The sequence below is a fragment of the Porites lutea genome, chromosome 11 (genome assembly GCF_958299795.1).
Source record: "Porites lutea chromosome 11, jaPorLute2.1, whole genome shotgun sequence".
In the NCBI taxonomy this organism is placed as follows: Eukaryota; Metazoa; Cnidaria; class Anthozoa; order Scleractinia; family Poritidae; genus Porites; species Porites lutea.
Genome location: NC_133211.1, coordinates 7,133,433 through 7,161,177, shown reverse-complemented (window position 1 = coordinate 7,161,177; position 27,745 = coordinate 7,133,433). Strand labels below are relative to the sequence as shown.

Sequence of the window (27,745 nt, the reverse complement as noted above, 5' to 3'; positions counted from 1 at the left end):
CTGGGACCAGTTGCGCAAAATGTATGAGACACGGAGGCATACTTGGTAAGGGGAGTAGGATGGGGAGAGGGCCACACGATTAGCTACACAAAACAGGATGATAACAAGATGGACAAAACACAAAGTGTTATAACTGCTATTTATTTAATCATTTTTTCTATCTAGATTATAACAATGTGTAAAAACATGTTAAAAATGAAAAAAAAAAAGGGTAAAAACATGCTAAATACCGTTATATTATCAAAGCGGGGATACTTTAAAAAAATATACAATATTCGCTATTGAAGGCTTGGCTAACGCTTCTACAGGTAAGCATTCCTTCTTATTTTTGCGGTTGTCACAAGTTTTTCCTACATGTATTTAAATAACTGAACAACAGGGTGAATGTCTAAGCTTCATCACAGGTACCCCACGATTAGCACATTTTGACGTCAATGAAAGGCTTTTCGAGTTTGGGTTACCTGTGGTAAAGCAAGGCTGTAGGATTTTTAAATATATGAACAGACTAATGTGATAAATTAAGGCTTAATAAAATAAACGCTTAATACAACAAGAAAGGTTGTAAACCATATCTTCATAAGTTTCATAAATAAACTAATTTAAAATAATCCAGACCACAGAGATGTTGGATAACAGACATCTGTGAATGGACAAGGAGTACACCATCGCAGGCTATCAGGCTTGCTGAGAAGAGAGACTTAAGAATAATCCAGCATCAGAGTGCGTCTACGGATCCTGAGGGATCTTTGGCGTAAAAGAAGAAGATACCAGTTGAGCACAAATAATATTTCCCTGGAAGCCCGATGGTATGATTTGTGAATCATTGCCGGAATTAATAACGAGTATTTACTGTACAAGCTCCAACACCAAACAGATGAATGGTCCCGTTGTGGCCGAATACAGATCACACAGGCACCCAAAGATAACGACGCGCACACAGGGAACCTAAGACGGCGAATCAGACATGACCTCAATCTCTAAATGCTGTAACGAACAGGGGCTCCGGCTTGCCATCATGAAAGGGCAGTCGCTGGATGGATTCTTTTAAATAAATTTTGTACTCTTCGAGAAGGGGGTGATTAATTAAAAAACTGCCCCTTCTTTCTCTTGACAAAATTACCAGAAAGTTATACGGGTGTCTCTATTCATTTTTCTAATAGTAAGTGTTCCTAAGAGGATTAATGGCCCGCCCTGGACTCGGGTGGACTTTGATTTAATTTAATTTTTTAGTAATGAGGATATATCTATCTAGGAGAATCCTATCCTTGTCCTACTATGTTGCTTCAGTATTACAGTGTGAATCTAGTTACGGCAATAAAAAAGTTTTTCCCTTTGCTATTTCGACTACTCTGTCACTGTATGTTGCGTCGGTGGGTCAAAGACTGGCCCTAAAAGAAAAAAAAGAAAAGAACAAAATCAGAATCAGTGTTGGCTAGAGCAAAACATACAATACCTAATTCTCACTAATTCTCGCGCGTACTACATTTCGGGAAAAATCTGGTAGTCGCGATTACGGGAGAAATAGAAAAAAATCCGACTATGCAAAGTATCATTTTCATATGTAGCCTGTGTGGCAGGCGTTCGCGGGGGAGAGATACGTGAGAGGCGTGCGAACAGGGAGGTTCACCCTAACTCCCTCTCTCCTCCCGCGCCCAAAATCCCCTTTCCCTTCCCCGTCGAATGCGCGCCACGCAGGCTAATTTATATGCGATTTGCAATATACTGTTGTCGCATGAAATTTTGGTAACTTGATTTTCGTTAGTATGAAGCCAATCGAGAAAAGTATCATCCGCGAAAATAACTGAGCATAAGTTAAATTTCCCATGGACATGGTAAATGCAGGGTTTGAGCTAGGATTTGATCACTGGGGGACAATTTGTCCCCTTGGCTAAAATTTTGGGGGACATTTTCATTTTTAGGGGGACAGAATTTTGTACACCCTTCCTTCTTAGCAAGGCTTCTGATAGGTCTCGGACGAAAAAGACAAATTTCGCGGGATTTTTAGGGACAAATTCGTGGAAAAATCGGCCGATTTCGCGGGAGTTTTCGGGGCAAACTTCACCAAAAAGCAATCGGTAAAAACGGCCGATTTTGTGGTTATTTTCAAGGCGAATTTCGCTAGAAATCGATCGGTTTTGCGCTGATCAGACCAGACTTTTTAACGTTTTTCTAACAGAGGTCATCATTTGCTCTTTCAACAACAATACGCTCCAGAAATGAACTAATGGCAAAGCCTTTAACATGATGGCTAGTGCCCAGTTTTTCGCAACATAATCTGTTTGCACGTTTCAGTGACGAAGTTCCAAGATAAATTTGCAAGTTTACGGCAAGTAAATAGCCCCTATAGCTGAAATAAGTTTCAAATATGTTGTACAGACATGTATTTGATAAGATTTCTACCGAATTTCGCGGCTCCGCGACCGCGCGAAAAATCAGAAGCCCTGTCTTAGATTTCCGACAAAAATAGCAGTAGAGCGTGACTGAAACGTAACTTTGGAATGAACTTTAAAGGTGCGATAAAATATACTTTCCACGTTCTGTTTCAGCTTGCAACTTCTGTACCGAAATAAATCTCTTCGTGTGTTCTTCCTTTCGAGTTTTTTCCCTAAATTTTGAAGGGGACAAATTGTCCCCTTGGCCGTTTTTTAAAGGGACAATTCCAATTGCAGTGCGGGATTGGCGCAATGGCGCGGCCTGGCTCAAACCCTGTAAATGGGATGTGAACTTCGGGGGTACTGTAGGGCAACCCCGTTCCCAGAGTTCTCTCCGACCCGACCCTACTGAGCGAGAGAGGTTAGGAGAGAGAACCTGGGAACAAGGTTAACTGAAGGGGTGTTGTGTGAGCGACTCGCTCACCAAGCGAAGAGGTACCAAGACTCTGTCACATTTTGACTTCTTTAGTCTTAATTACAACTAATTGGTACACCAGGTCTATCGCTTAAAACTACAATCTTCCAACTACAACGTATGCAGAAACTTAATAGCTACGGCAGTAGGCCGTGGACATGTTTGGGTTTGCTGACCGTGGGAACATAAACAACGCTAACCCAGTGTGAGTAATGTTTTGGTATAACTGTATCGACACGTTTGTCAACGGCAAGAGGACAAAGACCAATAAAAGACTGCTGATGAGGCTAAAACGTTGGAAAATAACGCAAACAGGAACCTTAACAGGACTAAAAATCCAAGGCGAGCTTTGACATCTCACAGTGAAACGTGCCACTAAATGAAACGACCCTCGAGCTTTATTAATCCAATACTTACTCAGAAATCAATGAACTTCGAGGGGGGGGGGGGGGGGAATTTTGCAAAATCTTGACGCACTTAGAGCGATTTTCGTATGACCTAGAAAAATGGTTTCGGTAAGTGTTTGTTACTTGTTTTATCAGACAATGGATGAAAAAACTCAAAACATAGCCTCTTCGTTTTCCCCCCAAATAAAATCCTAATATGGAGAAGGCATTGTTTGCTTGGCAAATCGTGCTGCAGTATGACGTCAAAGCGAAGTATCGGGTTGATTTCTAGAAAGTTCTCGAGTATGAAGTTTCTTCACCCGAGCGTTCACTTAACCAACCAAAAGCCAAGCGCGTTTGTATCCGCTTGATAAACCAATCAAATCGCTCTATTTCCGTTCGTCTGTTGTTTCTGTTTAGTTCACGCGTTTTCGTTTCAAGGTCATACGAAAATCGCTCTAATGAAATGATAACAGAACGTTAAACACGGGTCATTTATTTAAAACACTCAACCTACCAAACACCGCAAACTGCCACTTATAGCCCCCATTTAATAGTCCCCAGTGATAGGCCTATCGGATAATTATACGTTTCTGGCAAATTGCCTCCCTACCTCTCCCCTAAGCAAACATAGACACTTACTTCTCACTAAGGACAAAATGTTGGCTTAGGGGAGGGGTAGGTAGACTGCAGCCTATATACCTATAGACAAAACAATACATCCGATTATGAGCCCCCCCCACCCCCCCCCCCCCCCCCCCCACCAACCCCAGTGTATTGAAATGAACTCAATCTATTATGACGTTTTGAAGCTTCATTCAAAGCCAGAGAAGGCAGAAGATATTTCGATCAGCACTGCTATAGCTTTCTTAGAAGGGCTTTTTCTATTCCGGTTATAAACCCCTTATGAATGTAAAGGCCCAGGGCTTATATGCGGCAGTTTGTGGTATTCTACGACAATACCTGACAACTTGGTCGAGATAAAAAAAAAAATATGGATAGAATTTCCTTGTACCATGAAAGGTATCACTATAGAGTTGCCTTACTTTATCTCAGAACCAGAAGGCATTTTTCCTTCAAACATCAGATTAGCTGCTTTAGCACAGGCGTTCCCAGGCCCCATGGTAGCTACAGCTAGAACACGGTCACCTCTGGAGAAACAAGAGACAAAACTATCAAGCAAGGAGGTAATGTAATGTAATGCATTAGTAAAATCCAACTAGTGGTCTATTATCAATGCTGCGTTTTGATTGGTTGAGCTACTACTAGGCTATATGTTATAGTCCACTAGTAGCGAAAAGCGCCGGCTTTGAAAACCAAAACAATGGCGGCTGAATCGCCTTTTGCTAGCTAAAGTTGTTTTGTCTCGATATTTTTGACCAACTAGCTGGATTTTACTAAAACGATTATTCCTCCCGCCCTCATGGCCTCTGAGTCACCTCTGAGTCAATAGCCCATTAGGCCTTAGGCCTCCACGGGCTATTGACTCAGAGCGCATTAGGGCTCGAATAATGTAGTGTAGTGTGGTGTGGTGTGGTGCGGTGCGGTGCGGTGCGGTGCGGTGCGGTGCGGTGCGGTGCGGTGCGGTGCGGTGCGGTGGAGTGTGGTGTGGTGTGGTGTGGTGTGGTGGTGTGGTGTGGTGTGGTGTGGTGTGGTGTGGTGTGGTGTGGTGTAGTGTAGTGTAGTGTAGTGTAGTGTGGTGTGGTGTGGCGTGGCGTAGTGTAGTGTAGTGTAGTGTAGTGTAGTGTAGTGTAGTGTAATGTGATGTAAGTTAAGGAAAGGTTAGGAAAGGTAATGATGAACATTAAGCATATAATAGCGCCACACTGACTGCGGATATCAGTCCATTTATGAGCTCCGTTACTATATGAATTGAAAAACCCTCTCAAAATTTTAGTAAGCCAATAATAGCACTGAATCAGCGTCATGTCTTGTACAGATTGTAAAAGTAACCACGACCACGACAACTGCCACTACCACTACTGCTACAACTACCTGTAAATGAATTCTGAACGATAAAGAAATATGATAGACCACGCCTATTAGGTATAGTTCTAGTTTGCACTACAGCTACTGTTATTGTGTACAGGCTTTCTGTTAGGCTGTCTTATGTGTATAGTGCGTTACAGGAAACGAATCAAAACCAGTCGTTAACGACTGGCGCGTGGACTGAGCAGCATCAAAGAAACCTAGTAGACTCACTTGACATAGTAAGCTGTGAATTTCTGTTCATCTACATCTCCTTCGATGATAACATCATCAAAAGATTTTGCATGACCTGGAATCAAAAAGAGTGAATTAAAAGGCAGGCCTGAAGGAGAGCACACTGTGAAATGGTGGCTAAATGTCACCACGTTGTGAGGGCTAAAACACAGCAAAACAAATCAAGTGGTTGTTTTGGGGATACAGCACGTTACAGTTGAGTATCGAAAGTAATTACATAACTGTTATGGTCAAGTATTTAGTCTACAAGAAACTATGCTGCTACCTCGCAGGGGGAATGAAACAAAACAAAATGATTTCATCAACTGAACATGGTAAAGTTATTTGCCAATGAAGATTCAAAAGCTGGCATCTCGTTTCAAGGGCCGTCCTCGACTTAGGATTGCTATGCTTACCCTTTTGATTGGCTGAAAAATCTCACTCAGTTTTCAGCACCCAAACCGAAACTGGTAATGACTTTGTGATTTTTTCACCAGTCAGAATAAATACTAAAACCAGTCAAAAAATCTAAATTTTCTCCACCATCAGAGTGTATACCAAAACCACGACTTCGCTATTGGATGAAAAATCTCGCGCCACTTTCTCTCACACCTTTTTTTCTCGCACTTAATGATAAAAGATGACTCTCTTGATGATGGACGGTGATTTGTTGATGATACTGACTGTAACAGTGAATGTAATGATGATGATGATGACCATAAAGACGATGATTATGAAAAGAGGGGATTGTCAAGAAAACAATTCCTTGCAGTTTTTTTTTCGCTATGCACCACTGTTCTGTTTCTCGCTCTAGCTGGTCTTTCAAGAGACAAGCGTTGACGGAAGTGACGAGACATGCGCGGTGAGTGATGAAATCATTATTTTCTTGCAAACTCGTTCCCAGGTTCTTTGAGTCGCGTTGAACTAAAGCCAGGCAAAGAAAAATTGAATTTGCTTAAAGTAGTCTTTCTTTCATTCCCTTCTTCCGATCCTGGGCTCATCTAAGTACATACATCCCTTGGCAAAGATTAAAACAGAGGTATGCACAGGGACTAAAAAATGTTATCACAGCTCCTGAGGCCTTGCCTTTGTGGTATTTTAAAGAAATATTGTCGGTAAGCTTTGCATTGTCTAAGAGTTATGTTATGTTGACAATAGTTGACAAAAAATGAGAGTAATTGACCTCTGTTATTTTGCGTGATATCATTAAGCTGTTTATCTATTAGTAATTTCCGCAGACATTTCCGGAGATAAACCTAGTGATTAATCGAACCAATCACGAACAACTACACGGTTTTTCTAAATCAATCCTTGTGTAACTGATCGGATGCGGGTTAAAAAGAAAAAAGGACAATTGAGATAGAAAGAGAGTTGAGTGGAAGCGAACGTGTTTGTTGTAAAACTAAGAGATCGTGGTTTATATTGGAATAAAACGTGGAAATCTACTTTATCGTGACTTTTGTTGGAGAGCACTGTTCTTGGAGGCGAACAAATCTCCAAACCTGGCACCTCCGACGGGACATTTGGACAAGCAAACTGCTGAATCTGTTGTGAGTATAATTTTGTCCTGAATTTTCGTCGAGGGAGGAAACAATGACAACTGCAGAGAGCAATCTGGAAACCAAACTTACACAATTGGAAATTAACGTGAAGAAAACTAACGTCGTCATTGAGAGCCAAAACTCAGAGGCTATCGAGCGACATCTACAAACTTTAAAGGCGATCTCGGACAATGTGAATCATTTGAGACTTGAGGTCGAAGCGACGAAAATTGAATCGAAAGTAGACAACGATGCAATTCAAACTTGGAACGACGATGTAGACTCTAAACTACAAGCAGCGGACCTCGAAATCGGGAGGATTCGTAGATGGTTACGCGATCGCGAAAAAGAAGCAGAGATAAACGCAAAGAAGGAACAGCTGCAATTCGAAGAAGAAATCCAAAAGATGAAGCTGCAACTAAAAGCGGACCAACTAGCCAAGACGAAAAGCCAAAACGAAGGAGCCGGTCAAGGCTTATCTTCTTGTGGTGTACAAGCCAAACTACCGAAACTTGTGATTACAAAATTCGGTGGTTCCCATATGGATTGGCCACGATTTTGGGGACAATTTTCGGAGAATATTGACAAGACAAGTGTCGCGCCGATCACCAAATTCACTTATTTACGAGAGTTGGTCACCCCACAGGTTAGCCGGACGATCGAAGCCTTACCTTTCACTGCAGAGGGGTATAACCGCGCGAAGAGCATATTGAAGGAGAAGTTCGGCAAGGACTCGGAAATAATCAAGCCTTACACAAAGGAGATACTCGAGCTTCCTACCCTGACGGGCACAAATCCCAAAGCTATAAGCGATTTCAGCGAGAAACTAACCTATTGTGTGCAAGCTTTACAAACGCTAAACAAGCTAGAGCAAGTAAACGGAGCTACCTTGATGACCCTTGACAAATTACCTGGGATTCGTGGGGACCTTGTGCGTACAGACCCAGAATGGGAGAAATGGGATTTCGCGAAACTCAGCGAGGCCATCCGTTTGTGGACAAGAAGAAATCCTGTCGATACGAAATCAAATGAGAGAGATTCGGGTGAACGGCGAAGTCAGAAGTGGGATCGATCACGCAAACTCTACCAAGCGCGTGGGCAAGATTTCAATCCCAAAGAATGCGTTTACTGTGGGGATGTCAGTCACAAACCATCGAACTGTCAAAAGATTACTAAAATCGAAGAAAGAAGAGCAATACTAGCGCAGAAGAATTTGTGCTTTAATTGTGCCACACCTAACCATCGCGCCGCGGAATGTTTTAGCAAAGCCACGTGTCAGCATTGCAAAAAACGACATCACACGTCAATATGCGACCGTAACGTTACACCCAAAGATGGAAGAAAGGATAAAAATACCCTGATGACCGCAAGCGGAAGTAACGAAGGAATATTGCCGATAATCCCAATCAAAGTTGACGGGATAATTTGTCGTGCGTTAATTGATACTGGGGCCGGAAGTTCTTACGCTTCAGGGAAGCTAATAGATCTGCTCAAGAAGAAACCGTGTGAAACGAAAACAAGACGAGTGGATATGCTTATAAGTTCCCAAGTAACAAAGCTGGAGATGTACGATACACTAGTTGAATCATTGGACGGGGATTTCAGCATGAGTGTTAAACTTACTAAGGTTCACAAAGGAGAACTGTTAACTGTTGATAATCCGCACTATCAACAGTTAATCGACAGCTACAGTCATTTAAGAGGAGTCAAGATTGAAGATTTAGACTCAAAGGAAGAACTTCCCGTGCACGTGGTACTAGGGAGTGGCGAATATGCACGAATCAAAACCGAAACAAAACCGCACATTGGTAAAGATGGAGAACCAATAGCTGAGAAAACAAAACTGGGGTGGTTCATAATGTCGCCGGGACAAGAATTCGACCGTAATCCCATGATGTTAACTCAAACTAGTCAAACGGATTATGAAGAACTTTGTCGTCTGGATGTCCTAGGTTTAGCAGATTCTTCAGAGCACGATCAACTAGCGGTCTACCGCGAGTTTAAGGAGCAGCTGGTAAGAAACGAAGAAGGATGGTACGAGACAGGTCTGCCATGGCGTGGAAATCACCCCCCTTTACCCTCTAACAAGCAAGGAAGTCTTCGCCGTCTGACTAACCTGAACAAGAAACTTGAGCGTCATGGTTTGACAGCTGAGTACGATCAAATCATTCGAGAACAGAAGCAACAAGGGATCATTGAAGACTGCCCTCTTGAGCCTACTGGAACTGAGTTCTACATTCCTCACAAACCTGTAATACGCGAAGAAGCTGCGAGCACTAAACTACGAGTAGTGTACGACGCCTCAGCCAGAGCTCACGCGAGCGCTCCATCTTTGAACGAATGTTTATACCCAGGGCCCCCGCTACAAAACAAGTTATGGGACGTCTTGGTTCGGCAACGGTTTCACCCTGTAGCGATATTCGGCGACATCCAGAAAGCCTTCTTACAGATACGAATCAAGGAAAATGAGCGTGACGCACTTCGTTTCCACTGGCGCACGAACGAACACTCTAATTTAGAGACTCTCAGGTTCACACGTGCTTTATTCGGTTTGACTTGCTCGCCTTTCCTTCTAGGGGGAGTCATCGAACAGCATTTGCAGTCATGGGAGAGCAAATTGCCGGAAGTTGTGGCTGCACTGCGCAAGAGTTTATACGTGGACGACCTACTGAATGGTGGTCAGACGGCCGAAGAAGCACGAAAACGCAAGAGCACTGCCATTGAGGCATTTGGTGATGCAAAGTTTGCATTGCACAAGTGGAACTCCAACGTTGCCGAATTAGAAGAGACAGATGAACGAGAAAATGTGGACAGTGAGCTATCATTCGCCAAGCAGCAGTTAGGTGCGCAGACGAGTGAATCTAAGGTACTTGGGTTGCTATGGAACAAGCAATTGGACACATTGACTGTCACCTTTCCTCAAGACGAGACACCAGCAACCAAAAGAGAACTGCTGAAGAAGCTAGCTAAAGTCTATGACCCTCTGGGCTTGACAACACCATTCACGTTACAAGGGAAGTTGATTTACCGAGACATCTGCAACCAGAAACTACCATGGGACGCACAATTTACTAGAAACCTTACTGAGAGAGTGAAGAAGTGGGAACAGACCCTACCGACTGGTGTGACGGTGCCACGCCCTGTGATGAACTTTAGAGAACCTGTCCTAAGTTTGGAGTTACACGCTTTCGGCGATGCAAGCACACAGGGAGTAGGCGCTGCTGTTTACGCTGTGATACAACAATCAAGTGGAACTACCCAACGTCTGGTGGCAGCCAGAGGCCGGCTAGCTAAACAGGGACTTACAGTGCCTCGCCTGGAATTGATCTCTGCCCACATGGCAACAAACCTGGTGATTAATTTGAAGAACGCGTTAAATGACCTACCCAGCCCAAGAGTCTATGCCTGGTTAGACAGCACAGTTGCATTACACTGGATTGGCGGCAACGGAGAGTACAAGCAGTTCGTGAGCAATCGAGTTGAGAAGATTCACCAGCGCCCTGAGATCGAATGGAGACATGTGCCAACACATGATAACCCAGCTGACTTAGCAAGTAGAGGAGGAGGGATTACTAGTCTATGGCTGAATGGGCCCGAATGGCTTTCGAACAAGGAAAATTGGCCCCCCAATCCAGTGACGTCTGCGTCAGCAGCCACAGAGGAAGAAGCTAAGGTGATCAGGGAAGTGCTTAAAACCAGCCAAACTAAAGATTCTGCGGACGTCATGGATCAGCTACTGGAGAGGCACGACCTGCGCCGCGCGTTGCGAGTGAACGCCTGGGTTGCAAGATTCATACGTAACTGTAGAGGAAGACAGAAACAGTCAGGTCCCTTGTCGAAGTCTGAGATTGATAACGTGAGACGAAGATGGATACTACTAGTACAACAGCGGGATAAACTAAAGCCTCACTTCGAGCACACACAGAAGGCACTTAACTTGCAGACCAATGCCAGTGGTTTACTCGAATGCCATGGGCGAATTCAAGGGAAATACCCAATCTATTTGCCGACAAAAGCTGTTTTTACCCGGAAAGTACACTGCGAAACCCTCCACGGTGGTGTCGGGTTAACAATGGCAGCAGTTAGAGAGCAGTACTGGGTCCCAAAACTACGAAGTCTAGCTAAATCTGTGCGAAGTGATTGTCATGGCTGCAAGAGATTCACTGCCACGCCAGTTACTGCCCCAGCACCAGGACCACTTCCTGAAGATCGCACTGCTGTTGGAGCGGCATTTGAAGTTGTTGGGGTAGATTTCGCTGGACCCATCAGATACAAACAGAACAAGAAGAGTGAGAAGAAGGCCTACTTAACCATTTTCACCTGTAGCCTGTCTAGGGCCGTTCATCTTGAATTACTACCAAGTCTAGAGACCGAAAAATTCATCCCGTGTTTGAAGCGCTACATAGCTCGCCGAGGCAGACCACGAGTGGTTTATTCAGATAATGGGGGCACCTTTGTTAAAACCAGCAAGTGGCTTCGTCAGCTACGCAAGGACGAGCGCCTCCAAGGCCTTCTTGATGACTATGAAATTAACTGGAAGTTCAACTTAAGCCGCGCCCCATGGTGGGGTGGGCATTTCGAGCGCTTGATCGGAGTGGTTAAGTCAGCCATGTACAAGGTGATTGGGGGAGGTGTACTAACCTGGGACGAACTCAGTGAGGTGCTGCTTGACGTGGAGACTCAAATAAATCGTCGGCCATTGAGTTAGGTCGAGGACGACGTAGAATTGCCAATCCTCACCCCCTCAAGTTTCCTGTTCCAGCGCACCAACCAGATACCAGAACAAGATACATGGCGAATTGAAGATCCAGACCTCAGAAAACGCGCGAAATACTTGAAGACCTGCAAGGAAAATCTCTGGAGACGGTGGAAAAGAGAGTACCTGGCAGCCCTACGAGAGCGTCACAACCTGACCTTTAAAGAAGCGAAATTCAAGCCTAAAGTTGGAGATGTGGTTAACATCAAAACTGATAACAAGAATCGGGGGACCTGGCCACTAGCCATAGTGAGTGCGATCTACCCCGGGAGAGATGGCATCATTCGTGCTGTGGAACTCAAGACCACACACGGTACAATAGAACGACCCGTTCAGCACTTATACCCACTAGAAATTGCGTGTGATAAGAATACTGTTCGCGACACATCAGAGGATACGATTTCTGTCCCGCTGAACCCAAGCGCAGCAGTGTTCAGGCCGCGACGAGACGCTGCAGTTGCTGCGAGAACCAGGATCCAAGAACTGAATGAACTTGAGCTCGATTGAGCACGGAACACAGACATTTTTTATATAATCGTTTTTTTTTCTTTTCTTCGCTAGCTACATAAGAACGCGACGAGAACTTTGTTTTTAGCCATTATTATGTTTATCTCCTCCGGAGAGAAACAGGGGGAGGGTGTCGGTAAGCTTTGCATTGTCTAAGAGTTATGTTATGTTGACAATAGTTGACAAAAAATGAGAGTAATTGACCTCTGTTATTTTGCGTGATATCATTAAGCTGTTTATCTATTAGTAATTTCCGCAGACATTTCCGGAGATAAACCTAGTGATTAATCGAACCAATCACGAACAACTACACGGTTTTTCTAAATCAATCCTTGTGTAACTGATCGGATGCGGGTTAAAAAGAAAAAAGGACAATTGAGATAGAAAGAGAGTTGAGTGGAAGCGAACGTGTTTGTTGTAAAACTAAGAGATCGTGGTTTATATTGGAATAAAACGTGGAAATCTACTTTATCGTGACTTTTGTTGGAGAGCACTGTTCTTGGAGGCGAACAAATCTCCATAATATGAATTAAGTTAAAGAACCAATACTTACACCAGTTTCAGATTTGAAATAATAAGAAATCGATGTTGCAGACGAGGTAACGTTGAGCTTAACTTACCACAATATCGGATACTCTTGCCGTATTGGGAAGTCCAAAAGAAAGGAATAGTGTTAATCTCTTCTTTTCGTCCAAGCATGTTACGCGCAGCTGTGAGACCTGAATGTAAACACAATACAGTGCATAACATGAAAGTTCCCGACAGAAGTGAACAAAGCAGGTAGACTGCGAGCAGTCCCTCTTCAGTCAGTCGAGTCTAAGCTCGGCGGGACTGGAGAGAGCGAATTGGCTTCCCCTCGGCTTTCGTTCGCTTCGCTCGATTTCCTCGCTCGCGCTTTCCTCGCTCGCGTGACCATCCTGAGGGACTGCTCGCAGTCTACAAAGCAGGAAGTAGGTTTTGAGCAATCAACAGCTGAAGAATTAGCTACTCTAGCAACGAAAAGGGAACTGAAGCCAAAAGCGTCCTGCAATTGTTTCTGGGATCGTTACGAGTGACGCGTCGTTCTGCTATTGGCCAATTTTTCCCCTTTCCCTAGTAACAGTCCCAGAAGTCTTTGCGAAAGTTAACTCGGTCCAGTTTCCTTCTCGTTTCTGTGGTAAAGTGGCGAATAAAAAAGCCATACACACCATGCTTGTGAGAGATCTGCCAGTGACCGATAGAAACTGCCTCCCCGTTCAACATCTTTAGAGGAAAGTGTGCAATATCTCCAGCAGCAAACACACCCTCGCATGCCTTCAGGTACTGTAAAAATTACAAGGCATTTTTAAACAAAGCAGCCGGAAGTAAAAAGCATTTCTTAAAATGCAGGCTATCTAGTGCCATCGAGGAGCTAACTCTTACTACCCTGTGGCCGTCTGCCCGTCTCCTCGCCCCACCCCACCTCCCACCAGAAGCAGCCGTCATTTCGGACTATAACGAACAGCAACCTAACCGATCGATATCTTTGGAGCTTCGTAAAAACAACATTAAATTAGTTTTCTGCTTGTGGGGCAATGGGCCTCAATTTATTTCCCTAAACAGTCTTCAAGTAACTGTTGGTTCTGGCTACGATTATTAGTTAGGCAAGCCGGGATGGGGCGAGATGAGATGGGGGAGGAATGAAACATGAAGAAGAAGAAGGGGAAGGTAATGTGGGAGGATGGGAAGTCCACCGTCCGTGCAGATGCCATTCACTCAGCTCCCGAGGCTAATGCCCGGGTAAGGGTTACTCCCTTTAATAGCCAATACGAGGAGGCTCTCCCCGAAAAGGGTACCTTATCAGGCTTCAGGTATTTTTCAGCGTTCTATACTTGGTATGTGAAAGAGCTACCATTTGTTAATAAAAGGTATACGAAATGGGTACCTTTTCTGTCAAGAGTAGCATGTAAAAGGGTAAGAGGTTAGGCCTCGGGGAAGAACCTTCCCGTATCAAACTTTGTTGAGTGTTTCCTTGGAAAGCTTCTTCTCTGTTCTATGTGAATATTTTTATACTACACTTTAGTTAGTGGCTGGTTACTCATGGCTGATTTGCCTAAATTGCATCACTTACTTTGTCAACAACTACGTCCCCACGACTGGACAATGGTACTCCACTAGACTTCAAAAAATCCGTAGAAGGGATAACACCTATAGAAGACAAAGGCAACCACTTACACTACACACAACAGAGAATCAAGTAAGTTCTTTTCATTGATTAGCCCATTTGCCTTTAATTCACAAAATCGGAAAAAACTTATTTTCTCAGAGATGGCAGAGTGAGCGAAAGACGTGAGCGAGCAAAAAAAAAATTCTTACTACTAAGGTGTGCGTCGTTTCCACTTTCTAAACAGACAGGTATGTTGAGACTACTTAACTCTACTTAAAAAAAGGCTTTCCATTTATTTTGGAAGGATCAATGGCTAAATCAACTGAATACAAGATAACAACTTTTCCATCTGCAGTTTATTGATTCAATCCAAAATATACTCTCTTTTCATTTCAACCATCAGAAATATTAAAAATTCACAATAATGGCCTACTATCCTGTTGGCTTGACTAGCTCAGTAGGATAGTGTGTGGCGTTCAATCATCACAAAGACCAAGGTTCGATTCCAAGTCAAGCCTTACATAGTCTGCTACACAGCCGTTTTTAGTGTCGTCACACAATGCTCCTCCCCGTTGCCATTGTGTGATGACACTAAAAACGGATGTGTGGCAGACTAAGCCTTAGAGTGATCATTTAACATATCACATGTTCTTTCATATTTCATGTGCAATAATTCATTGATGCATTTCACTATAATATCAAAATCAGCATTAAACCATGTCAAGAAAGTACAACCTACCTACACCTTGAATACAAATATCTGCAGGAATTTCTGTGCCATTGTTGAAGCAAACTGCTGTCAACTAAACGATAAAACAGAGTTTTACCACAAACTAACTCAATCATGCCTACTTTGATGCTACAGGGGAGAAAGACAGGGCATTTATTGAGAGGGGTGAATACAAGACAATGGCACGTTGTAATGCTCATACAAAGAAAAAGATTTTATCACTTTTTTGCTTGGGTATAATATTATTGCATTGCTTCCACACTGAGTACATGTTTGGATACCTCCAAGCAAAGTTCCTGGCCAAATATTGGAAAACTAAACTGAAGGATTAATAGTCCACCAGAACATTCATCTTGATAATATTAAAGATTATATTGTTCTTCACTGTATTTTTCTTCCGTGATATATTTTTAACGCTTAAACAGTGAAACATGAATGGAGATCACCCAAATAAACGGGTTTTCTTAACTCTGACTTCTAAGTTAGGAAGAACTTTTTTTCTACGGGTTTAGTGAATGCAGTGCACGGGCCTTCAGTCCCCAAAAGTCATTTTCCTGTTCCACGGGTTTTGTTTGATGGACTAAGAAAAAAATAGAGACAGCTTGTAGTCTAGGAAGAACTGAATAAAACAGGTAAAATGTATGATGACATTAATTTTGCTTTTCGATATTCTACATTTCTTATTTCTTACTTTTCCATTTTCTCCTTTAAATTCCTTTACAGCTGCATCAGTGATGAATTTCACACCTTTATTTTCATGCACCTAGAAGATGAGACAATGCAATAAAAACAAACATTATAAAATTTCACTCCAAAACACAATAATGGAAATTTTTTTGTGTGTCTCAATCTATCGTTGGCAATAACTATTTTACTAAAGTATGTTTTTCTTGAATTCTCCTAATGTCACAAGGGAAATCATACAGGATAACTTCAATCTCTCAGTCAGATAAATTAATTGACTTCACCCTATTTTTTTGAGACTTGCATCACTAGCAGTGAAACCTAACACCTAAGCATTTTTACATCTCTGTCTCAAGATATTACTATTTTTTTTTCAAAATAGTTTTAAGAAGACAAATATTGTAATCATAAACGATATGCAGGGTTTCTTCTGTCTGTAAGTGTCTTAGAGTTTGTTCTTATTTCTAACTACTGCTACAGGAATTAATAATACCTTTTTCAGCATAGAACCAATTTTCTCTCCAAAAATATTTGCAAAAGGAATATTGCTTCTACCAACACAAGTCACTGAGGCTGCCTTGTCAGCAAAATTTGATGCCAGTTCCATACCTACGGTAAAGAATTCAGAATCAAAATTTTAAGAAAAGTGTCATATTTTCTATTGCAAATTGCTGATAAACAAAGGACCAAGTGCAAATTCTGCTAAAGAGGTTTTATTTGAATGGTAATGCCATTCATTCAGACTCTACAAGAATTAAATGGGATTGACCATAATAATTATTATATATTTAACATGCTGTTTAGTGTTAGATTAGTCATACCAATAAATGATGTTCCTATGATGACTACATTCTTTCCAGGAACCAACTCAACTGTGGAAAGACATACTAAAGTTATAATAAAATAATAATACGGTGAGTAATATATTGTAATACATTATTTTGGCTTGTTGAATAATTTAGCTAAAGTCTTTCTTTTCTTTTGTTTGATTTTCCTCACCATCTATTGATTAGCTTCCTGTGACTATAGGTAGCAAAATATGTAAAATGCAAATCAATTGTTGATGTAAAGCTGAAAACAAACCGATCTTATTTGCATCCTCAGGACTTCTTAACAGCATAACATTCTCTAGATCAACTCCAGGGCAATTCAAACTTCTTGGCCTGTTAATGAAAGAGAAGACTTCATCACAAAATGATTGGATGCATGTTACGGGTTGAATTTGATTTCAGGTCGAAATTTTTTTTAACCTAGGTTGATTCTCAATTTCTTTTGTCTTCTACGGCTAGGAGACATTGGAAATTGAGAATCAGCCTAAAATCATGGACAAAAGTTCTTGGGACAGTACTGCAATATTCATATTTTTCTGTCATTTCTCAGTTCCCTCATAAAACAGTGCATCCTTTTCAAAATTTTCTTGCAGTTCTCTCTCCCCCACCCTATACAAAGTTGAAACTTGGGAAAAAATTCTGGATAAACTCGTCCAACATTTTTTGTGAGGTGAGGGGAGGGGTTGGACCTGTGTTAATTGGAAAATACCCCAGAAATGCAAAAGTGTCCCAAGACTTTTGCCCATGATTGTAGGCTAAATCAAAATTAACCTGAAATCAAATTTGACCTACTGTAACATGTACAACAGAGTGACAATCAACTGAACTAAACTTGGCAACACAAAACATAAAGCTAAGGCATCAGCATTGAGGCAGACTAAACAACAAAAACAACATAAAATACATATAAAAAATATCTCATAGTACTTACTTGCCACCAGTGGCAATCAAAACATTGTCATAGTTTAACTCTGTCCCATTGCTTAACGAGACAGTCTTTTTATTAGAATCTAGAGCGGTGGCCTAAATAAAGAAAGCAGCAACAATATTTCATTTAGTTTTAAATGCCATTTATAAATTGAAACTGAAGAGTCAAGGCTATCACAACTTAACTGTAACGTGCATGGTACACTGACACCCAAGTCCTTACCTCAACATTATAGAGGACTTCAATGCCATATTCCTTGAGATATTCATCTGATCGCAGCTTTATTGAATCAGCACTGGCAGATAATTTCTACAAAGAGAAACGTTAACTGAAGTATACCATTTGATTGCCCGTCAATATCATGGCTAAACAAATACAATGATAGGTTTTTTACTTCTTTATTGTATTAAAATTTCCAAGCACTGGAAAGTTTAAACTATAAATTTTGCTGAAGGTTTACATTTATTTTCTGATTTTATTGACAAAAAGCCAGTTACAATACAATTGTTTTCGGTAAGTTGCGAGTATTAACAAAGTTTAGAAATCCATGTAAATTAAGTTTTTTCAGGTTTCACCTCAGTGCATGGTTTTTTAAAGTTTTTACATGTTTCCAAGCACGTTACGTCGCTCGTCATCTCGAAAGCTTCAACAGGCTTTAAACTCCGGTGGTAAACTAAAGCTTTTTCAGTATTTACTATTGGAGATCAACGGCCTTTGGTCATTGAACATGGATTGAATATTCGATTGAATAATAAGACTTTGCGCAGTCATAATTATTTGTGTCAAGCATTACTGTTTCATTGTATCTTTGCCTGCGAATACAGCCTTCTCTCGTCACTCCTCACCATTCGCAGGCTAATTGTACCTAAGCAACTGTGAATATAATCGCTGAATTATATATGAGCATTGTTTACTATGTTGTTCAATTCAGTTTCCATGCTGATGATCTGCTGCTGACATTTTCCTAGAAAATGGGTGCTTTGACTGTTTACCAGGAAAACACAAGCACCCGTTTTCTTGGAAACCCTTCAATAATTATTATGAGAACATTTCTCATCAATCACATCTCTAATGTAAACCCACATGTTTGCCCGCACTTCCTAACCACCGGTTACTGTTAGTTTATCAACCATGATGTTATATCCTAATAAAGTGACCTTCATAAAATCCTTCAAAATTTCCCTAGTTTGCTGCTCTCACATTTAGAAGGCCTTCTAAAAAAATTGCATAATAAAATGGCTAGCTGTACACTAACCTTACTTAGAATTGGTCGATCATAAGGCAAGTGACATTCCTTTGTAACCATGATAACACGGCCTGAAAGCACAATAATAAGGCTGCAAACTTTACATTGGTGTTTAAAAAAAACTGATGTTCACCCTTTAAGTCACAAGAGTGACCAACGTCAATTTTCGCCCAACAATATCAATAACACAATCAAGAGACAAGGTTATGAGAAGTAATAAAAAAGTATAAAAATGATCACTTAAAGGAAAATGAGCACATTGATCTTTAAATAGGGGTGGCTATTGGGGAAATTTTAACTATGGCAAAATATATGTATTGCAATAGGACACATGGATATTGTGATAGTCTTCAAGAATATCTGTTTTTACCTTACTTTACGTTAAGAAATAACTAAGAAGTGGTGGTCATACAATACAGGTACTATGTAGTTCAAGAATCAGACATTAACATTCTAGGTGGAGTAGGACGGTAGATTGTTTTCCAAAGAAGTCAAAATTCTAGAAGTATAGAAACTATCAAAACTATTGATAGTTTGCTACACTATTAAGATTTGTTATGGCTGTTTCAATTTTGCTATCAGCCGATCACTATCGTAGCATTAATTTCACATTGATAGTTCAATGGATTGTTACAGTCTTTCTTTAAACATAATTCTCTCAACTAATTCTTTAAGGAAAAGTATGGAGATCAGTTGAGAGAATTTCCTTGTGGATATTGGGGCTAATAAAGGATTAAATTTGATTGGGTCCAACTCACATAAGGTTTATTAACTACCTTTAAAGCCTTCCTCTCTGAGCGTTTCTGCTCCTTTCATGGCTGAACCACCTATGATGGATGAAAAAATAATAATGAAAGTTTATGTACAACGACAGCAACAATGACATAGATATAATTTATAACAGTAGTTTCAACAAATATCCAAGATGGAGGGTAGTATTTAAGGGCAGTTACCTCTGAGTTAATTTATTAGAAGAAAAACAGTGAGAGAAAAAAAAAACTAAAGAAAAAAGCAACAATAAAGAACAGTCAAACAAAGAAATCATGGTTCTGTGTGATAGGTGATAGTATTATTGAAGAGGTTTTAATATTGAATGGTGTATCTTAGATTACAAAACCCTGCGTGAATCAATACATGTATACATGTATCAATACAGCCTCTGGTTCAGAGGGAAAATTATTGTCAACATATAAAGCTAACTTAGAATTTCTTAGCCTACCCTAGTGTGTGTCTGTGTGTGTGTGTGTGTGTGTGTGTGGGGGGGGGGAGTGGGGCAGAGGGGGAGGGAAAGGAGAGTGTCATTCTTCCCTAATAGTTGTCTCAAGCCTAAACATGGGGGACTGAAACTGTGACCCCCCAAGGAGGTGTTCCCAATAAAAATGATACAGGTACAGTCAAAAAATACCCTTAAAGGTACCAGAATGGATCTCCTGCTTTATGGGCATAGCTCAAATCTTCTAGGATGCCCAAAATAATGCACAGGGCAACAAATAGAGCTGTCATTTTAAATAACAATTATTCACCGAAGTGGAGGTGGCTAGTTCTGGATATTTGCCGAACTGCGAAGCAGTGAGGTAAATATCCACGACTAGCCACCGACACTGAGGTGAATAATTGCTTTAGTATATACTAAAACAGTGAGATAATTGAGCACAACAATGACGATTTTTAACTCAAATACTGTTGCCAACGATTACAATTTCGGCGCGTAATGACCGGGCGGCCGCGGCCGTCGCTTTTTCTTGCCAACAATTAAAACATTTGAAGGCATTTGTTTAGCTCTTGCAGGGAAATTTCTTCAAAAGGAGTTGTGAATTCTTTTTGTATTTAAAATCATTCTATAAAAAAAGATTATTAAATTTAGTTTTAAGCTTATTTATGAACAACTCAACTAAATAAAGTGGGCAAGACTTAAACTCAATTTGCATTTGTAAACAAAAGACTATTTCACCGGTTTTATCGATAAATTCGTGTCAAAAAGACAAAGCTTTACCTGTTAAAACTTCCAATCCGAACTTCGTCACCTTCTTCGTGTATTTCGGAAACAGCTTGCTTGATTAGTTGTGAAATTTCTTTGTTTGTTTACGGCAGCAAACCGGGAAGGCATTTTGCTCGCAACTTAAGCGAGTTTGACGTCGCTCGCTCGGAGGAACTGGAGGTGAATCAGTGAATAGTGCAGGATATTCACTGATTGAGTAGCCAATCAGAGCGCCCGAAAAACACTATCCACTGTTTTAGTATATACTAAAGTTCAATATCCTTTTAGCTACCATCGTGATGACAGCTCTATAACAACAATCATTTTATAGTACCAAAGGTGATATCATACCACAAATTTTACCCCACAATGCAAAACAAGCACTCCCACCATTTTTAAGTGGTTTTCCCCCAGGTAAATGCCATATTTTAACAAAGAGGATTAAGAACTCACCACCACCAATGATAACAAAGACCCGCTTGTCATAGCTTGTATCTGCTTTCACCATCTGCTTGACTCTCTTATGGGATTTTAATTGCTATATAAGGAAAATCAGCCATTAAACTTCTTCAAGTCACAAAACTGATGTAACCAGTTCTATTTTCCCACCAACAACAACAACAATAATTTTATCAATAAGCAAAGAAATACATTATAATTAGAGTAATGCCCGAGGGTTTAAAGGGGATACAGGAGGTTACAAGGGCTTACAAAAGGTTTACAGGGGGCTACCAGGAGTTACAAGGGGTTACAAGATATTACCGGAGGTTAGAGGGGGTTACAAGAGGTTACAGGGGGTTACCAAGGGGTTACAAGAGATTACAGGAGGATACAAGGGTTTCCAAGTAATTACAGGAGGTTACAAGGGGTTACTTAAAAAATGGCATATAAAAGGTTAAGGGGTTGGACCTTGAGGTGGAGCCTCCCTGTAAAAACTCTGTTGGGTAACTCTGTTGAGATCAGGGATTAATACTGCATAAAAATATTCAAATACCTCTGGATGTGCTCTGACTATGACATTATCATTCTTGATAACCACCTAAAAGAAACAAATCAATAAACAAATGAATAAAAGCAAATGTACCAATTTACAAGTGGGTTAAAAAAATTCCACGGCTAAGCAAAATTAATGCCAAGAACTATAATATTACACTGTTGGAGATGAGAATAGCTTGGATAGTGTTGCCATATCTTTTGTTAATTTTATCATTAAAGTATCCCTTTAGTTAGTGTAGGTTGTGTGTGTGCACACAATTTCAATGTGTGTGCACTTTTATTTACTAAATATTTCACTGACTTGTGCATTTAGTCTGTCATTTAAAGCAAATTATACATTTTCTTTGGGCATTTTCCTGTCATGTGCCTTGTCAGTAACTGTGCTCACATTGTGGGTGGCTCTGATCCTCCTAAAAAGTTTTACAATATAATGGAACCTAAACCAGTTGTGCAATTATTGCTTCTACCACACCCTCCCCAATACATAAAGAAAGGAGCTAGTGCGCTAAAGAGAAATGGGCCATATGGATTATAGTGCCAGGTGCCAGCTACAACACTGGGTTGAAAGATTTGGGGATTATACCTTTGGGAGAACACAATGATCAGCTTCGCAACACCCTTTTTAGAAGCATCCTTTTGGACCAGAACCATAAGATTAGAAACCTGTTGCCTCCAACTCACTACCACAATGGTTACAATTTAAGAAAACAGCGCAATTTTCGAGTATCCAATTTGAAAACCAATCAAGCAAGGAACTCCCTCATACATGCCATGGCTGAGATGGTATAATCATAGACAAATTTCTGTGAATTTTTAAACTTTCGTAATTTTAATATCTTTCAAAAAGCTATCACATTCTTTAAAGTATTTGTCAACACTTTTTTAATTATAGTTTTATCATTCATGGACTATTACTACATTATTGCATATTATTATCATAGTTTTATTACCATATAATTGTAAAATTACATAATTCAGCCAAGGGACTGTGATTTAGTAGTTTATTTAATAAACCATCAATCTATCTCTCTATACATCTACACGGTTTAGGCAACCTACTGATGAACAGATAGGACTTATAGATATTTCAAGCAACAGCAATTTCCATCTGCTCTCATTGAACTTGAAATCTTAGTGACATCCCTAAGTCATGAAGGACTTTCCTCCTTCAATATTATAATATTATACCTTCTATACCTCAAATTTTGGTACACTATCCAAACCAGGAAAATCCTCAATATCTCCAGTCTTGACATTAAAGCAAGCTCCATGCCAAGGGCACCGTACACGACCATTGCAGAGGTGTCCAGTGGCAAGCGGAGCTCCATAGTGGGTGCACTTATGACCAATTGCATAGTACTGTCCATTCTCTCGCACCAGTAGTGCTTTCCCTGACTCACCAATGTCTATTGTCTTCATCCTACAAGCAAACCATGAATTTATTACAACATAATCATGCACAAACTAATGAGATAATGTTCCGATGTTTCAGCAACAATCATATGCTGCCATCATCAAGGAATCGGAAATAACTAAATGCAAGTTCATAAAGAGTCAACGTCTTATGAAATGACAGAACATTATCTTGTTAGTTTTAACACATTTTATGTTTCTATAAACCACTAAGGTATTTTTTGGCCAATTAGATAACTATTTATGTCCAGAAATGCACATAACTCGAACCTTAACTAGGTACACCATATAAAACATTTTTTGTATTTTCTTTCTCATATGTTTACAGAGAAATGCTTTCTTTTAGGTAAGGATTACAGCAAGGGAAAACATGTTTATCTACATCATAAAACTGTGCATATCTGGACATAACTTGAGGTAACTGCTAGCATAATCACCCAACTATATCATGCAACATACTAATCACTCAGTGTTCTTACAGTCTGTATGAATGAAGTTAAATCATTTTTGTTACCATTTCAATGGCTTTACATAATGACTCAAGGAATTATTTGGTCTTGTGTTTTGCTTTTTTAGGCAGACCCTACAACTTTTCTTTGAGAGTTGAAAGGTGGGTTTAAATTGCAGATGTGCAAACCCTAACCCTAATCCTAACAGCCTCAGTTGTACAACCACCTGCACTGTAAATTAAAACAAGAAAAGAGTTATACATCTACACTGTTGACAGGTAGCCATTATGACTCCTGAAAGCAGATCATGAGGTTGTCTTTATATTAAGATCTCTCCTTATTACAGATAACCCACCCAGCCCAGGAAAGGTTGGCCACACCAAGGGGGTCTACGTCTCCTACTCTTTGCGAACAGTGGTGTGGGTTCTTTTAAGTCCCACAAGAACCAGACATGTGAAAGTGCTGTGGAACAGGACCTATAATTTTTGTCCTTATGTCATAACAAAAGCAGCACTTTCTTCTCAATTATTTTACGACCCTGGTTATCGGTCCTGCAGGGGTTTGATCCTGTGACCTCCAGCTCAGCAGACTGGTGCTCTCTCAACTGAGCTAACCAGGCGGCAGAGTTTAGAATAAGATGAATAGTTGCCCAGCTTACGTTCCATCTTCCAAGCAGTCATCATACTGGCCCACAGTCACTTCAATCATGCTTGTGTTTTCTGAAGTTGCCCCTACTTAACAATAAAAATTAATGAAAAGAATCATCAGTTAGTCCTCTTTGCAACCACCCATATGCTGGACTAATGCAATATTGTGAGACATGTTCTTTTGATGGGTGTTACTATAAACAATGTCCCATATAAACCTCCCATAATGAAAGCTTATATCAGTGTAATAGTGCCTTTATGAAAGACTCTTATGCCACTCTGAGTAAGTAATCTGCAACAATGATGGCAACAGACATTATTATGGCAGAAAGGCCAACTTTTGGAGATCATAAATCCAGAGGCTGCCTCTTTTGCAGTATTACCCCCTTCCCACCCCCAATACAGACAAATACACCTTTTTACCAATACAGCAGCCAATTATTGAATTTATTAGAGTTAAGAAGTATTATGGGATGCCCAAGGGGCACTTGCTCAGTATTTACATGCGCTTTTTGGCAAAAAGAGAACTTCACTGTACATTTCTTGGGAAAAAGATGATTATTATTACATCCAACACGGCAAAACGATCTTTTTTTGAATTAAATTCGACTTTCACAAGGCAAGCCTTGTCATGCTACATGGCAGTAGCTTGACTTGGTTTCTGTCTTTTTTTGTTTTGTTTTCGGCCACAACCGTTCTATTCGACTGAATTAAATTCAACGTGTCGTGCTGCAGTCGAGCTACAGTCGAGACAGCTTCAGTAGCACAGCAGTAGATCGAAGTTTGAAACAGGCCTTAAGAGACCCTTGGATCGATACCAGACTTGTGGGATATCTTTGTCGTGAGTTTTTTTTAAATTCTTCATAAAACCGGAGAAACCAAATTATGGAATAAAAAAACTTCCTTGTAAATTTAAATTAACTTCATTATACAGAATACCCTGCCACTTATTTGCATGTCATTGAATAAGAATAGCATCTATTGTGTTATGCTTCGTTCTTCAAAGAACGCCGACCAACAAAAACAATGGTGGTACAGAGTGGCGGGGTATTCAGCAGTTAGTCCATCACCAGTATTCATAAAAAATGTAAGACTTAAAGCTTATTACAGTAAAAAGGTTTAAAATGTATCCGTTAATTGTTTTGATTTCGAACTAGAAGACGTTCAAGAGCGAAGACAGACATCAAAACAAACAAAATAATAAATAAAACTTAATCTTTCTACTGAACACGCAGCGAATTGGTATCATCGTTTATATGTTAAAGTGAGGCAAAATGTCAGCTGGTACAAGGAGCCACTCAAGTCGTATACTTCGTTAGCCATACTAAGCTGTTTAAAAATAGAGCGGTTTTCACTTGACTGTCGTAAAACCAAAACCAAAGTAAATACACTAGCCAACCAAAGGGCGTAGTAAAACCAAAACCAAAACCAAAACCAATCCCTTTCGACAGTCAAGTGAAAACCGCTCTATCAGTTTAGCTTGTATTTGCTCAAAAGGCTTCTGAAAAAGCTCACCTTCGACATCTTCGCGATTGCATGAATCAGTAGTCAATGTACCAGATGTCGAAAAGCTGGCAAATGATGGCTTGGGGACGTGTTTATGGATTCTGTTTTCCCTCTTGGAGGAAACCGTCACCCCCATAACAGGAAAGTGATATGTTAATGTCACCACAAATTTGCTGAGTAAACGGTGCTTGCGTGCAAATTTGTCACGCATAAATATTGCACAAACACTCGAATGAAATCGGAGTTTTTTTGCTCCACGCAACATCTCCGCGCAAGGACAGTTATCGGTGACGTAATAACAGGTGTCAGAGGATGGTTTTAAACAATTTTTCTTCGCACTTACCTCTCAAAAGTATAAAAGCATCACCTGCAAAGGCAATTCCTCCGGCAACTGGGAAAATGGGGGCGAAGGGGCGGAGTAGGTGGACGTCATCATGTGATCACAATAGCGCAGGACACCCAACCAAAATACCGTAATTGATCTAACAGCCACCTAACTGACGGCCGGGGCGCTAATTCATGGGGCCCAAAAGATAGGAGGCGATTATTCTCATAACTGCAACAAGCTTAACAAAACTAAGATACTTCAGGAGAAAATATCAAGAGATTTTTTGCTAATTCTTAGTATTTCGCGCATTTGATCATATTCATACAGATATTTGCACGCTATCATTTTTAAAATTATTATTATTATTATTATTTGGAGTAATATTGTCATGGGGTGCATCTATAAGACGAGGGGCGTTTATTAGAGAGGGCCATCGATATCTAATACAAACCTGACATTGTAGAAGAGGCGTTTATTTGAGGGTAGGCATATAATAGATGATTTATGGTACGTCAATCACTGAACCTTGGGAAACAGTTAAGCAAAAGTAGGAAGAAATGAAAAAAAGCCAACAGGGAAAAGAAAATACGAAAAAAAAAATACAAAGCAACAAACAAAACAAAACAACAACAAAGGGCTCCTGACAACAATTAAAACAGCGAAAAATAAAACAAGGAAAAGAGACAATAAAATAAAAAATAAACAACAATAAACAACAATAAAAAACTCAACTGATCTCAGCACATCAACATGGAACAGTACAGGATACCCAACCAAGGTCGCTAGAAAAAAAGGCCACTTACTATTAACAATATTGTCCCACAGGGGCATGATTTTTTTAAAGGGAAGCATTTTGTCACTTAGCCCTTTTAGAACCTTTTACAGACTGCAATGACAGATTTCCCTACCCTTTCATATTCTTAAACTAGAGAAATCTGTACCCTTTCATGTACCTGAAGCCTGAACAAGGTATCTCTTTTGGGTGGAGCCTCCCAGTATAGGCCATTATAGGGAGTACTGTACAGGGTCACAGCCTGTACCCCCCAAGAGGAGGGTTTGGTTTCCCAGAAGGGGAAGCAAACTCCCTATAATGACCAAAACAAGGAGACTTTGCCTCAAAGGGGTACCTAAAGAGTAAGGATTTCACTGCATGAAGTATATGAAGGGTGGAGAAATCTGTCAATATGAAAGGTTCTAAAAGGGCTAACAGGTGAATTTTATGGCTGAGAAAAAGCCAAGAAAACTTCCTGGTTTAGTGATTTATTCCTATTAATCATGTTAGTATTATTATTGAATTCAACATTCGCATGATATGAATAATAAATTATGCAGACCTCAGAGTGTACACTATCAACCTCAGCTTTTGGCTTCAGCTGATAACACTGTCCTTAATGTACATAATTCTTCATATCATACTTAGCCTCATCCAATAACAAATTAATTGCCAAATATTGTTTCCTTGCTCTGGACATAGAGCTGGACAAAAACATAAAGGAAAATGGATGATGTAAGTTACAGAGTAAGAATATCATAATATGATCTCAATTTGCTGATTAATTCCAGGCTATTCAAATGAAATACTTCCATACGACTTCAACTGAGATAACTTTGAAAATTTTTGTCACACCAAGAATTAGGTTGAAAAA

At 40.3% G+C, this 27,745-nt stretch overlaps 2 protein-coding genes across 7 annotated transcripts; one reads left to right on the top strand and one right to left on the bottom strand.

Annotated features, from left to right (window-relative positions):
* Positions 1-125: 125 nt before the first annotated feature.
* On the bottom strand, positions 126-26,601 carry LOC140951533 (apoptosis-inducing factor 3-like). Of its 6 annotated transcripts, none has more exons than XM_073400803.1 (20): positions 26,551-26,601; positions 24,277-24,349; positions 22,954-23,176; positions 21,755-21,799; positions 21,214-21,298; positions 19,559-19,609; positions 18,792-18,853; positions 17,759-17,845; positions 17,540-17,631; positions 16,862-16,941; positions 16,600-16,650; positions 16,272-16,387; positions 15,786-15,857; positions 15,104-15,167; positions 14,329-14,405; positions 13,427-13,541; positions 12,860-12,958; positions 5,436-5,511; positions 4,280-4,384; positions 126-1,388 (listed from the first exon to the last, which is right to left on the bottom strand). In XM_073400803.1, exons 1-20 carry the CDS (start codon positions 26,555-26,557, stop codon positions 1,376-1,378), a joined length of 1,593 nt encoding a protein of 530 aa, XP_073256904.1. In that variant the 5' UTR covers positions 26,558-26,601; the 3' UTR covers positions 126-1,375. The 6 variants fall into 6 exon arrangements, with proteins under 6 accessions (XP_073256904.1, XP_073256903.1, XP_073256905.1 ...); XM_073400802.1 differs by having other exon boundaries at positions 24,277-24,352; positions 26,551-26,588; XM_073400804.1 differs by lacking the exon at positions 26,551-26,601 and adding an exon at positions 26,115-26,194 and having other exon boundaries at positions 24,277-24,352.
* LOC140952269 (uncharacterized) lies at positions 8,039-12,239 on the top strand. The gene is made up of 2 exons (XM_073401702.1): positions 8,039-11,636; positions 11,739-12,239. Exons 1-2 carry the CDS (start codon positions 8,337-8,339, stop codon positions 12,237-12,239), a joined length of 3,801 nt encoding a protein of 1,266 aa, XP_073257803.1. The 5' UTR covers positions 8,039-8,336.
* Positions 26,602-27,745: the final 1,144 nt, after the last annotated feature.

Coding starts and splice junctions, on each gene's coding strand:
- LOC140951533 (XM_073400800.1), bottom strand. CDS start 26,036: ATGTTGCGTGGAGCAAAAAAACTCCGATTTCATTCGAGTGTTTGTGCA. Junction 18,854..19,558: donor CAGAGAGGAAGGCTTTAAAG/GTAGTTAATAAA, acceptor TTGTGCTTTCAG/GCCGTGTTATCATGGTTACA. Junction 17,846..18,791: donor ATCGACCAATTCTAAGTAAG/GTTAGTGTACAG, acceptor TTCTCTTTGTAG/AAATTATCTGCCAGTGCTGA.
- LOC140952269 (XM_073401702.1), top strand. CDS start 8,337: ATGACCGCAAGCGGAAGTAACGAAGGAATATTGCCGATAATCCCAATC. Junction 11,637..11,738: donor CCTGGGACGAACTCAGTGAG/GTGCTGCTTGAC, acceptor TTCCTGTTCCAG/CGCACCAACCAGATACCAGA.